The 15496-nt window shown below is 48.3% G+C and overlaps 1 protein-coding gene across 15 annotated transcripts in view; it reads right to left on the reverse strand.

Moving 5' to 3' along the window:
- LOC115288407 (serine/threonine-protein kinase Kist) overlaps positions 1-15496 on the reverse strand; it is a 103953-nt gene that overhangs the window by 24698 nt on the left and 63759 nt on the right. For 13 of the 15 annotated variants that reach the window (XR_003906989.1, XR_003906982.1, XR_003906986.1 and 10 more), the window contains exon 8: positions 5935-6271. Coding sequence is in view for 7 of the 15 variants with exons in the window: in XM_029935711.1 (XP_029791571.1) it covers positions 5935-6271 (337 nt within the window). In the remaining 8 variants the exon portion in view is untranslated. Of the gene's footprint in view, positions 1-2827; positions 2931-5934; positions 6272-14597; positions 14680-15496 lie in introns of those variants that run through there. The other 2 variants (XM_029935713.1, XM_029935714.1) reach the window with 2 other exon arrangements.

Below are 15496 nucleotides of genomic sequence, written 5' to 3' on the forward strand. Positions count from 1 at the left end.
AAACGGAGGGCTACTTGGAGCAAGGGTAGCAAACTCTGGATATAAAACCAGGTGATACGTATGTGAGAGCTCATCACACTGTTTTTGTCTCTAAATGTTTGTTTCAAAATACACTCGAAATTTTTCATGACAAATTCATAAGCAAGCCACAAGATTAAGAAAATAATATCAAATATTACTAGTGAGTATTTATCTCTGAACTGTGGGATGGCAGACATTTGTATTTTTTCCTTCAAAATTTTTAGTTACATTTTTCCAATTTCTCTAAAATAGGCAAGTGATGGGGCGCCTGGGTGGCTCAGTCGGCTAAGCATCTGTCATCTCACAGCCCGTGGGTTCGAGCCCCTCATTGGGCTATGCTGATAGCTCAGAGCCTGGAACGCTTCAGATTCTGTGTCTCCCTTTCTCTGACCCTCCTCCACTCATCCTGTCTCTCTCTCTCGCTCAAAAATAAACGTTATAAAAAAATTTTTTAATAAGCAAGTGTTACTTTTAGTTTTCTTAATGTTTACTTATTTATTTTGAGAGAAAGTAAGTACAAAAGCTGTACTTTCGGACAGAGAGAAGATCCGAAGCAGGCTCCATGCTGCCAGTGCAGAGCCCGACGTGGGGCTCGATCTCACAAACCGTGAGATTATGACCTGAGACCAAATCAAGGGTAAGCCGCTTAATGGACTGAGCCACCCAGGTCCCCTGGTGTGCATTACTTTTAAAATAAAACAAACCTATTAATAATATCACTGCACTAGATTCCAGAAAATGTAGGCGGTAATGTTATGAATATATTTTTCTAAACAATCCACTTACTTTTCTATCACAGTGCTATATGGTAGAGAAGCACCATTCAAATTAATTTTGTAAATGTCTCACAGGCAAAAGAGGCTAATATTAGATATTAATATATTATTATAATATAAAATTGGAAGACTTTTGTGCTTGGTATAAGCATACATTTCTTTGATAAAAATGGTCTTTTTTAATCCAGCAAATATTTTCCCAATGTATCTTTACTAAAATGATATTCTCATAGAAGCTTCTAATTACTTCTCTTTCCAGATCTCAGATTTGTAAAATAGAAAATCTTCAGTTATTCCTCTACATTCCATTTTCTACAAGTGGCCAGAATGCCTTAAGAATTAAACTAAAGAGGGGGGCACCTGGATAGTTCAGTCAGTTGAGCGTCCGACTTTAGCTCAGGTCATAATCTCATGGTTCGTGAGTTTGAGCCTCACGTCGGGCTCTGAGCTGTCGGCTGAGAGCCTGCTTCAGATCCGTTGTCCCCCTCCACTCACATGCTCTCTCTCAAAAAGGAATAAACATTAAAAAAAAAAAAAAAAAAAGGAAGAATTAAATCAAAGGGGTGCCTGGCTGGCTCAGTCAGTGAAGCATGTGACTTTTTTTTTCATTTTTTAATGTCTGTTTATTTTTGAGAGAGAGAGAGAGAGCATGAGCAGGGCTGGGGCAGAGAATGACGGAGACCCAGAATCCAAAGCAGTCTCCAGACTCTGAGCTATCAGCACAGAGCCTGACGTGGGGCTTGAACCCACGATCTGCAAGATCATGACCCGAGCCGAAGTCTTCAACTGAGCCCCCCAGGTACCCCTGGGGCATATGAGTCTTGATCTCAGGATTGTAAGTTTGAACCTCACATGAGGTATCTAAAGTTTAGAAATAAGTTAAAAATAAAATCTTAGGGGCATCTGGGTGGCTCAGTCAGTTAAGCATCCGGCTTCAGCTCAGGTCATGATCTCACGGTTCGTGGATTCAAGCCCCGCCTGCATCAGGCTCTGTGCTGACAGCTAGCTCAGAGCCTGGAGCCTGCTTCGGATTCTGTGTCTCCTTCTCTCTCTGACCCTCCCCTGCTCCCACTGTCTCTGTCTCTTAAAAATAAATAAAAACATTAAAAATTTTTAAAAATTAGTAATAAAATAAAATCTTAAAAAGAATTAGAATAAGCTCTCAACAGGAAGCACAGTCATCACTTACATATTTATCCTTCAGAAATAATTAGCCACTCTAGGTGTGAAAATGTCTGTTTTAGTGTCAATAACCACCAGACACTGCAAATGCTGTACAAGGCTTTCATTTCCCCCATCCTGAGGAGGGGGAAGCAGAGGACATGGTCTCTGATGCAACTGCCAGGATTTCCCTCCTACTTGAAATATAATCATCAGAATCCCCTCAAGGCAATCAGTCTCTTCCCCTGGACAACTTACTGCAAAAACTTTACTTTGTTATGAATTTGCACACAGGTGGAAGTTTCTGGCTAAGCAAATGAAGAAAGACAAAGTCTCCTTCTTCGCCCCTACTGTTTAAACCACAAATAAATATTGTTCCCTTGATTTCAGTTTAAGTGAGAAGTCACAGATGCACACTAGTTCCACGGATTCCAACAAAAAGATCATAAAGGAGACTCCAATGACAAGACGTTGTGATCGCTGTTCATGGTCCCCATTATACAAGGTCAAAGCTTTGGCTTTCCCACGGGCTGTGAGATCAAGACCTGAGCTAAAGTCAGCCGCTCAACCGACTGAGCCACCCAGGCACCCCTCCTGCCTTTTTTTTTAATGTTTATTTATTTTTTTAATGTTTTTTTTTATTTAAATAGTTTATTACCAAGTTGGTTTTCACATAATACCCAATGTTCTTCCCCACAAGTGCCCCTCTCCATGACCATCACCTCCCTCCCCCTTCTCCCCTCCCTCCTCAGCCCTCAGCTTGTTCTCAGCATTCAAAGGTCTCTCATGATTTGCCTCCCTCCCTCTCCCCAACTCTTTCCCCTCCTTCCCCCCTCCCAGGGTCCTCCGTTAGGTCTCTCCTGTTAGACCTATGAGTGACAACAGATGGTATCTGTCCTTCTCTGCCGGACTCATTTCGCTTAGCAGGACTCCCTCCAGGTCCATAGAAGTTACTTCGAAGACTTCATCCGCCTAAAATCACAGGGAGAAATACAGGCAGCTGGGATACCGGAGGGTACGAAGAGCCCCGTGTGACTTTTGTTCGGTTGGGGCAGCCTTTCTGAAAGCCAGGGTGGAGGGAGGATTAACGAACCCCAAGTCGGGACGGGCCAGGGTGTGACTGCAGCTCTCCCCCAGGCGGGCGCGGTTGCACAGCTTGGTGGCAGAGCCACTCTAAGAAGAGCGTGAAGCCACTGCCAAGCACCTGGGTCTAAAGAGGCACTTCCTAGAGACCACTCAGTTCTTCTCAATATCTTTTCATCTGTAACCCCTTTTAAATAAAACTTCGAGTAACGGTCACACACGTAAAGCACATCGAAGTAGAACTGCTCTTAGTGGGGAGATGAAGGCGTTAGAGACCCAGCTGCCTAGTACCCACCCCCTCCCACACCACCCAGTCTCCCCGGCAGTGGAACCCTTCCAAAGTGTTTGAAAATCAGCGACTCTACGTGCCCTGAGAAAGACATGGAGAGGTATACGGAAGGGTGATAACAGCAATCATTTCTTTTTTGTGGAGGCAGGGGTGCTGAAGAATGAAAGACAGAATAGGGGCGCCTGGGTGGGCCGGTCAGTTAGGCGTCCGACTTCAGCTCAGGTCATGATCTCGCGGTTCATGGGTTCTAGGCCCGCGTCGGGCTCTGTGCTGACAGCTCGAGCCTGGAGCCTGCTTCAGATCTGTGTCTCCTTCTCTCTCTGCTTCTCCTCCTCCACCCAAATAAACATATTAACAAACAAACAAACAAACAAATAAATAAAAAATAAAGTGCTCCTTCCTTCAGGAAATTCTGACTTCTCAAGAGCTAGGTCCAACATGGTCTTCCTTAGAAAGCCCTCTCTAATTTTTCTAGAAATCAAGAAATCAAGTTCAGAGGCAAAGTATGAATGAAGACATATGGCAGGGACTAGGAACAGCCCCTCCCTGGCATGCTGCCCTTTGAAATCCTGGTGGACAAGGGCGCCTGGGTGGCTCAGTCGGTTAAGTGTCCAACTTCAGCTCAGATCATGATCTCACGGTTTGTGGGTTGAAGCCCTACATCAGGCTCTGTGCTGGCAGCCTGGAGCTTGGAGCCTGCTTCAGCTTCTGTGTCTCCCTCTCTCTCTGCCTCTCCCCTGCTCATTTGATCTCTCTCAAAAATAAACATTAAAAAAATTTTTTAAATAGCAACAGTGTGGTACAACTACAGACTACAAGACTGTATCTACAATATGATTACACGTCTATAAAAGTATATATACATATAACCAAGTACTAGGTGGCAATGTGAGCAAATAAAAATAGATTTGATAAGATTTAGGGCAATTTCTCTGTAACATTTCTGTTATATTCATATTATTTTCTGCAATAAAGTAACATTTTTTGAAACGGAAAGAAAAGTAGGAGTCCCGTCTGCCCACTCCAGAGTGGAGGAAACGGGGCCCGGCAGTGACGAGGAGGTGAGCGAGCACGCAAGGCCCGAGCCGCGCCGTCTAGCCACACTGACCCGCAGAGGCCGAGCGGCCCAAACGGCACCTCCCGCCGCTCCGCCGCTCTCAAAGGCACACCCGGAACTAGGCACGAGGACAGATGTTAGGATGCACTTTGGAGAAGAAGCACCGAGAACATGTATCTGCCCACGGGTAACTAACTGCGTGCTGAACGCTCTGCGAGGTGCCCGGGCAAGGTCACGAGCTGCCGGTCAGGAGTCCACTATGCAGCGAGGCAGACGGACGTAAACGACTCGTGTTCCGAGAAAAGAACGGACGCAAAGTGAAACACACACAAGTAACTCCAACATGGCTCACCGAAGAAAAAGGTCACAATCAAGGAACCTTAGAGGAGGAGGACACGCTGTCCACACGGCAGAGCCACGCCACACACAGCCTGGGGATATGGCCTTTCAAGGGGAGCCGGCTAGACGGGTGAGGGGCAGAGGCCAGTCCAAGCTCACGAGGAGCATGAGCGAAGGCAGGAAAGACATAACATTCAGGAAGAAAAACATCTTTTTAATGTTTATTTTTGAGAGAGATCAAGAGAGAGCGAGCAGGGGAGGAGCAGAGAGAGAGGGAGGAAGACACAGAATCTGAAGCAGGCTCCAGGCTCCAGGCTGTCACCACAGAGCCCGATGTGGGGCTTGAACCCATGAACTGTGAGATCATGACCTGCGCTGAAGTTGGACACTTAACCGACTGAGCCACCCAGGTGCCCTTGTCCACCAGGATTTCAAAGGGCAGCATGCCAGGGAGGGGGTGTTCCTAGTCCCTGCCATATGTTTTCATTCATACTTTGCCCCTGAACTTGATTTCTAGAAAAATTAGAGAGGGCTTTCTAAGGAAGACCATGTTGGACCTAGCTCTTGAGAACTCATAGAATTTCCCAAAGGAAGGAGAGGAAATTATTGGGTCCAGCCAAGACGCATGGGGCAGGAGGAGTGACCAGGCTGGAAATACCGGCGGGGGAAGGTTGTAGGTTCAGCCAAGATACACTGAAGCACGTAAGTCGCGCTTCAGGATGGGGGATCTAGAAGCAGCATGGAACTGAGCAAGGAGAGAGACCAGAGGCGCATTAAGACCTGAATAAGACCCTGAGTGGGGAACAGAAATGAGAGGAGCACATAGGGACCGGCGGGGGGGAGGCTGCAGAGTCTCCGCACCATCCGCTGTCACTGCCTCGGCAGTCACCAGGCACAAGGCAGGAGGAGAGCCCAAGTCATCGTCACGTGACCCGGCCACTTCAATACCACTGGGGTGGCTCATTACGAACGTTTCCTTTTAATGCTTATTTGAGAGAGAAAGAAAGCAAGAGAGGGGCAGAGGGAGGGAAGGAAAACGAGAGGATCGCAAGCAGGCTCCGTGCTGCCAGCACAGAGCTCCATGAGGGGCTCGAACTCATGAAACCGTAGGAGCATGACCTGAGCTGAAATCAAGAGTCGGACACTTCACCGCCTGAGCCCCCAGGCCCCTCATGACAGACTTGAAGACAAGATCCCATGCTCAGTACCTTCACTCTCCCAGGCCTGCAGCCGATCTTGGTCCCTGGTGGCACTGCCCAGCACCTCTCGAGGGACCGGCTCCATGCGTGCATCCATTTTTTCTTGCTGAGACGACTGGTTGAATCCTTCGATGGCCTTCTGGAAAAAGAAGTTCAGCTCCTCAAAGTTCATGGCCTGGAGCTCTGCATAGAGTTCTCCCTGCTGGGCCTCCCCCAGCTCATTCCAGAACTGCAGCAGGTGTTCCTGTCCAGCTTTGGACAGCCTGACTTTGAGCTCGCTGACATTCATACTGCTCTGGTGGCCAAGCCGTGCGAAGACAGAGGAATAAGCTCTGTGGTCGTAAACCTACAAGAAACAAAGGAATCAAGAGCACGTCGGAGCTCAACCTCAAAACCGGAGGGACTTTTCCTACCACAAATAAGTACATTAAAAACCACTTGATGTTGGGGCACCTGGGTGGCTCAGTCGGTTAAGCGTCTGACTTTGGCTCAGGTTATGATCTCACGGTTCATGGGTTCGAGCCCCACAATGGGCTCTGTGCTGACAGCTAACTCAGAGCCTGGAGCCTGCTTCAGATTCTGTGTCTCCTTCTCTCTCTGACCCTCCCCTGCTACATTGTCTCTCCCTCTCTCTCAAAAATAAATAAAACATTTTAAAAAATTCTTTTACAAACACTTGATGTTTAAGAAGTTAATTTCTGCCTTCCCCTCACAAGACTGGTGACAAAGCCAACTCGTAAAGACATCAAGAACCCTTCTCCACAGAAGACATCCAGATGGCAGACAGACACATGAAAAGAAGCTCAGTATCACTCGTCATCAGGGAAACGCAATCAAAATTACAGTGAGACATCACCTCACACCAGTCAGAACGGCTAAAATAGAAAACACAAGAAACACAACTGCTGGCAAGGGGGAGGGGAACCCCTGTGCCCTGCTGGTGGGAATGCAAACTGGTGCAGCCGCTGTGGAAACAGTCTGGAGGTCCCTCAAAAAGTTAAAATGCAACTACCCTGTGGCCCAGTAATCACACTTCTGGGTATTTACCCAAAAAATACAGAAACACTAATTCAAAGGGATACACGCACCCTTAGGTCTACTGTAGCGTTCTCCAGAATGGCCAAATTACAGAAGCAGCCCAGGTGTATAGATGAATGGATAAAGATGTGCGGTGTGCATGTGTGTGTGTGTACATAAATATATGCATAATTAAATATTACTCAGCCATAAAAAGAATGAAATCTTGCCATTTGCAATGACATGGATGGAGCTACAGAGTACAACGCCAAATCAGTCAGAGAAAGACAAATATCATACAGATTTCACTCATATGTGCAATTTAGGAAACAAAACAAACAAGCACAAGGGGAAAAAGGAGAGAGAGACAAACCAAGAAACAGACTCTTTCTTAACTGCAGAGAACAAACTGATGGTTCCCAGAGGCGAGAGGGGTGAGGGACGGAGGAAACAGGTGATGGGGATTACGGAGTACACTTGTGCGGCGGCGCCTTGGTGGTTCAGTCGGTTAAACATGTGACTTTGGCTCAGGTCATGATCCCATGGTTCATGAGTTCGAGTCCCGCAACGGGTCTCTACTGTCAGTGCAGAGTCTGCTTCAGATCCTCTCTCCCTCTCTCTCTGCTCCTTCCCTGTTGCTTCTTTCTTTCTCCCTCTCTCTTTCAAAATAAACTCTTTTAAAAAAAAAAGGGGGGGTACCCTTGTCATGATGAGCACTGAGTACTGCAGAACTGTTGAATCACCATATTGTACACCTGAAACTAATATAGCATTGCATGTTAACTATACTGGAGTTAAAATTATTTTAAATAAAAATAAATGAAAAACTTGTAAGACAATACCAATTAGTATTATATTCCAAGTACCGCGCTAAGAACTTTACCTACGTGGTCTCATTTGAACTTCACCAGCTCTAGGACACAGGGACCGTTGTCTCCATTACTTTACCAGGGAGGAGACTGAGGCACAGAGAGGCAACACAACAGGGCCAACGGGCAGGGCAGGGCGGGAGCCCAGGCGGTCCAGTTCCGTGGCACACACTCTGTCCCGCTCAGCTGCCTCTGACCACGAGCTACAACTGGAAGAACACCTAACTTCTTACACATCAACCGCTCTCCTTTTAGCGCTAACGACAGCAATGATTCTGTTGTGTTCAGAATACAACAAAATTCAAGACAGGACTACCTATAGTCATGAAAAATACGTTTTATTTCAATAGCAACTTCTGGAGAATTTCTTTACTAATAATTGACTCAAGGGACAAGCAATACACACATATCAACAGATAAGACCATTCAAGTGCATAGTACTAAAAAAATAAGGGGAAGAGGAAATACTGTGTCCAGTTGCCTAGCTGCCACTGTAGATAAATGCGAGAAAAGGCAGGCGCCGTCTAGAAAGAGTTCACCAAGGCAGCACGATCCGCTGTGCCGCAGGGGCTCGGCAGATGACAGATGAGATGAGACCACAAGCAGGGCGGGCATGTGTGACAGGGCAGTACAAACGCCGACGTTTTCTGCAGAAGGATGGGGAGAGGCGGAGGGCAGGGCTAAACCACAGGGCCTTGAAACCCCAGCAAAGGGATTTAGACCTAACAGTGACAAGATGCCAATAGCAGACTACTCAAAGGACAGTGTCACCAACCTTTAGAGAAAGAGCAATAGCATTAAATAGATTTTAAGGAGGGACAACGAGAGGCAGGGAAACAAGTCCAAAGACAATTGCAGGGATAGAAGGCCAGACATCTGAACCAGACTGGTTGCAGAGGAAGTAAGAGAAGAAGTAAGGGAGGAATTTGAGGGTCGCTGTAAAGAATCATCACCCCCTTAGAAGTGCCTAGAAGTGAGGGACGGGAAAGACCGAACAAACAGCCTGCTATCTTCTACCCTTAGAACGGTGGTGGGTGATACCTAGGGGAGTTCAGAGAAATGTTCTGGAGTTCAGCTGAGTTACTTAGTGTCCCCGTGCCTCACCTGGATTAATGACAGTTACCTACCACATCAACCACCATTCACAAGTCAGATAAAGACAACGTACACAGGGTGGTGACAGTGCCACCTACCACTCACATACCACCTACAGATGACAGTACAATTCCAATTGCTTTACAGATGCTCGTGCAGTTAATCCTCAAAACAAGGCTAAGGTACTGCTACCGGAGTTAGTTTACAGAGGAAGGTACTGCGCCACAGAGAGAACTTGCCTGAGGTCCCAAATCTAGTCAAGTGATTGAACCTGGCTTCAAATCCAGATAACCTGATTCTTAAATTCACACTCTTAACTGTTATGCTATACTGCTGCTCAGGAGAAAGACTCTGTGTGCGTGTGTGTGTGTGTGCGCGTGCGTGTGTTAGGAGGGGAGTAGCTCAAGAGAGTACTTTATTTGTACTTTATTCAGAAGTACAGACAACAACTGATGTTCTGACATCTGACTCACTTTGCAGAAATGAGTTCACAAGTCAACAGCCTGGATAAGGAAAATGCGTAGGAGAGGGAGATGAGGAATTTCACAAGATGAATGGACTGCAATCTAAAAAGCATGATTACATAAAACGGCACTGGTATTGGTCATCGGTATTGGGCGTGTTAACCCAAATCAGAAAGTCCCCAGAAGTCATTTTAACCAGTGCCCACTCAAAAATTAATTCAGAGACAGGTGCATGGCTTCTATCATTTTTCTCTTTTCATAGGTGCCTCTCCAAGTCATCTGAAAGACTGGCTTCCTGAATCTTCTTATAAAACCAACTTCAAATTAGATGAGCACATAAGACTGAGTGATTTACATTCCCAATTTATATTCTGGGTTTCTTACTTAGCTTTACTTCCGGTATGTAATGCTTCAAGCATGTAATGAATGATACTGCTTATGAAATACACTTCATTGAGTTACCAACGATCCCTAACGAAATTAAGGCTTCCATATGAAACAAAAATGAAACCTTACTACCAACGTGGGACACAGTTCTACCTGCGGCCGCCTAAGACTCTCATCCTTCCTTCCAAGCACTTCCTTTAGACTCCCTGAGCTACTGAAATCCCATGCATCCTTAAAGGCCTGCCTCACATACTCTAGCTTCAAGTGAAACTTTATTGGGTAAGGAATCAAACAGAACTTTTATCCCTGGCTCTACTGCTTGGGTTAAGTCATAGATACCTCCAATTCTGTTATCTTCATCTGCAAAATGGGAATTACAGAATTTTCTTCACCAGGTTCAGAGGCATAAGTGAAATTACAACCGATCAGAAAATGAGGCTCAAAGAAAGAAGTAATTTGCCCAAGGCTACGTAGTAGGTAGAAAATCAGGAATTTTAATCCACATAAATCTGACTCTGATGCCTATGGTCTTTCCATCAGACAATAATAACTCTTAGACACAGAGGAAATACTAAGAATTCAACCCAGGGTCCCATTTAAGAGAGGCAGGACAGCTGGTGGAAACCGGCCTCTGGCGTCAGCCTGGCTGGGCTCAGACCCCAGCTCCACTAATTCTGTGACCTTGAGCAAGTCACTTAACACTTCTGTGCCTCAATTTTTCACATCTGTAAAAGGAGAATGAAAACAGTACTTCCGTCTAAAGTTAAGAGGATTACTGAGTTCAAATGAAAAGCATTTGTAACAGTGCTGGACACATAAAAAGGCCCTCCACGAATGCCATCAGCTACTATTATCAGAGTGAAATTGTGCTCCAGACCACAGAGTTACAACCTCCAGAACATAAGCAGGGCACTGGAGGATGAAGAGGAGTTTGCCAAAAGTACAAGCAGTAAAAGAAAATCCAGTCAGTGGGAAGAGCATGAAAAACGGTTGAGGCAAATGAATTAATGCACTCAAGGAACAAGGCATCTTGCTGGGAAATGGGCAGATGAGGCTGAACTTGCATCAGAGCTCCTGCCACTGAGGGACAGACGATGAGCCTACTCTCACATCAACAGCCTGCTGCTGAAAGTTTCCTTCCGACATGCAAGGATGCATCAACAATTTATGAAGGAACACTATTTCATGGTCACACGTCATTATTAACTCACTGACTAGCGAATGAGCACTTCCTGGCTGCCAGGCACTGATGCAGGCGACACGGACACAGCAATGCCCCAGGTGACAAGGCGCATGCCACATTCCGGTACGAGGGCCAGACATAAAACATCAGGCAGAAAAAGTGGGCTAAGGGTGATGGCGGGTATTTTAAACGGGGTAGTTGGGTAGGGCCTCTGAGACATGAGACATCTGAATAGCGAATGCATGAAGAGAGAGCAAGCAAGTTAGAATCCTGGAGAGGAACATTCTAGGTACAGGAAGCTGTAACTGCAGCAGTTGTGAGATGGGAATGTGCAAAATGTGTACACACAACAGCAAGGTCAGCGCAGCTGGAGCAAAGAGAGCCCGAGTGACTGTAATTGCGTCGGACGGACAGACACAGAGCAGACCAAGTAGGGCCTTTCGGTCCAAGTAAGGACTGAGGGGTTGGGGAAGCAATTGGAGAGCGTGGAGCAGGGGAACATCACGGTCTGACTGAGGTTTCAGAAGGATCATGCCATTCTTACGGGGGAAAAAGACTAATGACGGCAATAGTGGACACAAGCAGATGCAAGTGGTGTCTCAACCGGCCGGGCGTCTGACTTTGGTGCAGGTCCGACTTCAGCTTAGGTCAGGACCTTGTGGTTTGTGAGTTCAAGCCCCACGCTGGGCTCTGTGCTGACAACTCAGAGCCTGGAATCTGCTTTGGATTCTGTGTCTCCCTTGCTCTCTGCTCCCCCCCCCCAACTCATGCTATCTCTCTCAAATAAATAAATATTTTTAAAAAATTTTTAAAAACTACCACAGTAGTCTAGATGAGTTGACGCTGGCTTAGAATAGTGAAATATGGATTCTATTCCTACAGGATTAGGTAATGGATGGGATGTGGGACAAAGCCAGGAATCAAGCAAAGTGGACTCCCACATGGTGATGCCATTTGGTGAAGTGGGGACACAGCAGGACCGGAATAGTTGGGCAGGTTTAGGACTAGGTGCCGATAATGGGGAAGTCAATACTTCACATTTGGTCATGCTAAGTTTGAGGTGCCTATTAGACAACCAAACAGAAATGCCGATGACACAATAGAATGTAGTCATGTAAAGTTCAGAGGTGATACTGGAGCTAAAGATAAAACTTCCCATGTCATCAGCGTACATGATATTATCAAACGAATGAGATTCCTGGCAAGTGTAGATGGATAAACAAAAAGTTAGAAGACTGAGCTTTGGATACGCATTAGGATACTGAACGACATTTCTATTGATTTATAAAGGTTTCTGAAGATATGATACCGTTCTTTTTTAATTTAAAAAAAACACACACACATCATGTAGGGGTAATGGGTGACTCCGCTGGTTAAGCATCTGACTTTGGCTCAGGTCACCAGGAGTTCAAGCCCCGCCGAGGCTCTGCCCTGACAGTGCCAGAGCCTGCCTGGCACTCTCTCTCTGCCTGTCCCCCACTCGCTCTCACTCTCTCTCAAAATAAATAAACTTTTAAAACTTTAAAGAAATACATCATGTAAAAGAAAAAGTTGAGAGAGAGTTTTGTATCAAACTATTTTCCAAGGAATGGGGTCTTTCCTAAGCTCACATCTGTACCACGGAACTTAAAGGAGCTCCAGAATCAAAGGAGCACATTCCAGTGAGAAAGGCATCAGGGAACCATTTAACTGAAGACCTGGAGGTCTCAGTTCCTGGTCCCACCCCATCATGTGATCCTGTGCAAATCATTCCACCTCCCTGTGTACACATTTCCTCGTGAGACAATAAACCAGGCCTTCCTCACACACCCTCAACTGAGACTCCTAAGAGTGCAGAGACCTCCGCCTACTAAAACACATGTGCAAACATAATATTATAACATTTTGAGATACAAATTGAGGCGCCTGGGTGGCTCAGTCAGTTAAGCATCCGGCTTCAGCTCAGGTCATGACCTCACGGTTCGTGGGTTCAAGCCCTGTGTCGGGCTCTGTGCTGACAGCTTGGAGCCTGCTTCGGATTCTGTGTCTCCCTCTCCCTCTGACCCTCCCCTGCTCCCACTGTCTCTCTCTGTCTCTCGAAAATAAATAAAAAAACATTTAAAAAAAGAAGATACAAATCAACCTTTTTCTAAAAAGTAGCCAGAGACCCATCCACCTTCAGATGCCTGGGAAAAATGGATCTATGCACATAAGACAATTATAGGTTAAATCCCCCCCATAAGTTAAACTTTGATCCCTAGCCTTAGTAAAGGTTGATAAGGTCCCATGTGCTAAGTTACATAACTGTATAAGTGTCCCGTAAAAGAACAACCAAACTTGGGTTCTGAATAAAAATAATTTATCTATGGGGGGTTTTGTTTTGAGGCAAAAAAATAACCACAGAAAGAGTAGCATTTTTCCCAATAATTCTGGTAAGACAGAGGTGTGGATGTGTGTGTAACGGTAAGCAGTTGTAAATACAAGAGTGAGACCAGGTTTTTTATTTTGACAAGCAAAGTCTCAAAAAGTTAAGGCTCTGTCGTAGAAATTAGGACAGAATTATATGCCCATAGCCTAATACGTCTGCATTGAAAACTCCTGCCATTATCAAATACACCTTTATTAGTATATAAATGCCAGTATTAAAGCCCCCTTCTTTTCTGGCCTCCTTCCTGCCCCTATCTCTGCTACTATATTATGCCCCCCCCAAAACTGATAAGTAAACTTCTTAGAACTTTAGAAAACCAGCCTTGCAGTTGAGCCAGAACCACTGAATCCTATAAATGCTTGGCAGCACGGCCTCTGAGGTCTTTCTTAACCCCGGCTAAGTGAGCCAACTCACCAACAGCCAGGGAACAGAAACTGCCTTCAGCTTCCTGTGAAGCGTGGGGTCCACACCTAAAGACTTTCACCTTACAAGTCCTTAAACTACAAACACTACCTAATGACATCATTTTACCATCATCACTGCTACCTGATGGCAGATTTCACAAACCCGGCACACATCGACATAGAAGAGCATCAGGCCAAACTTACAGAACCTCAGGAAGCCGTATGCTCAGCACACGTGTGCGCTCAGCCCTCCAATCCCACCGCCCCTGCTGGGCCAAGCCCGCGGAAACCCCGCCATCCCCACCCTCTCCCACTACCAGCATTAAAACCCACCAACCAACCAAAAGGGGCACGCGGGCTTTGTCCCCATCCCGCGTCCCCCCGCAGGTGTCTCCAATCCTCCCTGGCAGCGCCCTCGGAATTCTCTCCCTTTTACGTGCCACACAGCCCGCCTCGTTCCCAGCGGACAGTTCCAACGACTTGTCCCCACCCCGAGGCCCCCGAACTCGCCGAACCTGCCCGCAAGGCCCCGGCCGGAGAACCTCCTCGAGGCTCCCGCCCCCCATCCAGGTGAGACCCGCTCCCCGCCGCTCGACAAACCCTGATGGCACGCACGGCCCCATCCGGGGCCCCCTACCCCCCAAAGCCGGGCGAGGCCCTCCCCAGCGGGGTCTCCGAGCACGGGAAGCGCCGGCGGGGCGGGCTCCTCCACCAGGGCCAGGTTTGGGCGCCGAGCACCGACGTGGCCGTGGGAGCGTGCGCGTGGCTGGCCCCGGACCCCCGGCGTCCCCTCCGGGCTGGCGGGTGACGGGGAAAGGAGACCCGACTGGGCGGGGAGCCCCTCACCTCCCTCGGCGTTAGCGCAGCTCCGCGCGGCTCCGGCTCCCTCCGCGCGGCCACTGCTCGGCGTCCCGCGCCCGCTCCGAATATATAGCCTCATCCGGGGGGCCGGGGCGGCGGGGCGGGACGCGAGCTGGCCCGGGGAGCGCGGCCCCGGCCACCCCGCCCCTCTCTGGCCGCGACGAGTGGCTGCCGGCGCCGGGAGGAACCGCCACCGCCTGCCCGGACACGTCAGCGCCGCCCGCGCCGGCGTTGACGCCGGCGCCGGGGGGCGGGACCTGATTGGGGGCGGGGCCTAACGTCACTCATTCCCCGGCCCAATGGGGACGCCCCAGGGAGTCGGGTCCGCCGGCGGCCTCGCCCCTCGGCGCGCAGCGGGCTAGGCGAGGTGTGCGCCGCGTCAGCTGAGAGGGGCGTGGCCGGTGAGTCGCCGAGGGCTGTCGCCGAGGCTCTGCCCGGTGAGTCCTGGCGTCCCGGGCTGGTTCCGCGAGTTAACAGCCCGCGGCTCCTAGTCCTCACCTGGCCCAGCGGCTCGGCCGCTCCCCGTTAGCCGAAGCGGATCGCGGAGCTGGGCGGAGAGCGGTGTCATACAGCAGGTGGTGGATTTCCGACCGCGCGCGCGGAGGGTTGCGAAATGTGGCGGTGGCTCCGGGCGGACCCTGGAGGGCGGACCTGGGGCGCCCTCCGACCTTGGGCTGGCCTTGTTTTCGTCTCGGGTTGGCGGGATGCCTGGAAGGGCCCCATCTGCCTTTCTGCTTCATGGCGTTTTAAGTCCCAAGCGCGGCCCACTTACTTTTGCACAAACAGTCAGAAAAACAGAGGAACTGCAAGCAAAGGTATTCGGTAATGAGAAGGGCGCCAGTGAAAATGAACCCAGGCGTCCGCTTTGTGTGACGGTGGACCTA

This window comes from Suricata suricatta, chromosome 3 (genome assembly GCF_006229205.1).
Source record: "Suricata suricatta isolate VVHF042 chromosome 3, meerkat_22Aug2017_6uvM2_HiC, whole genome shotgun sequence".
In the NCBI taxonomy this organism is placed as follows: Eukaryota; Metazoa; Chordata; class Mammalia; order Carnivora; family Herpestidae; genus Suricata; species Suricata suricatta.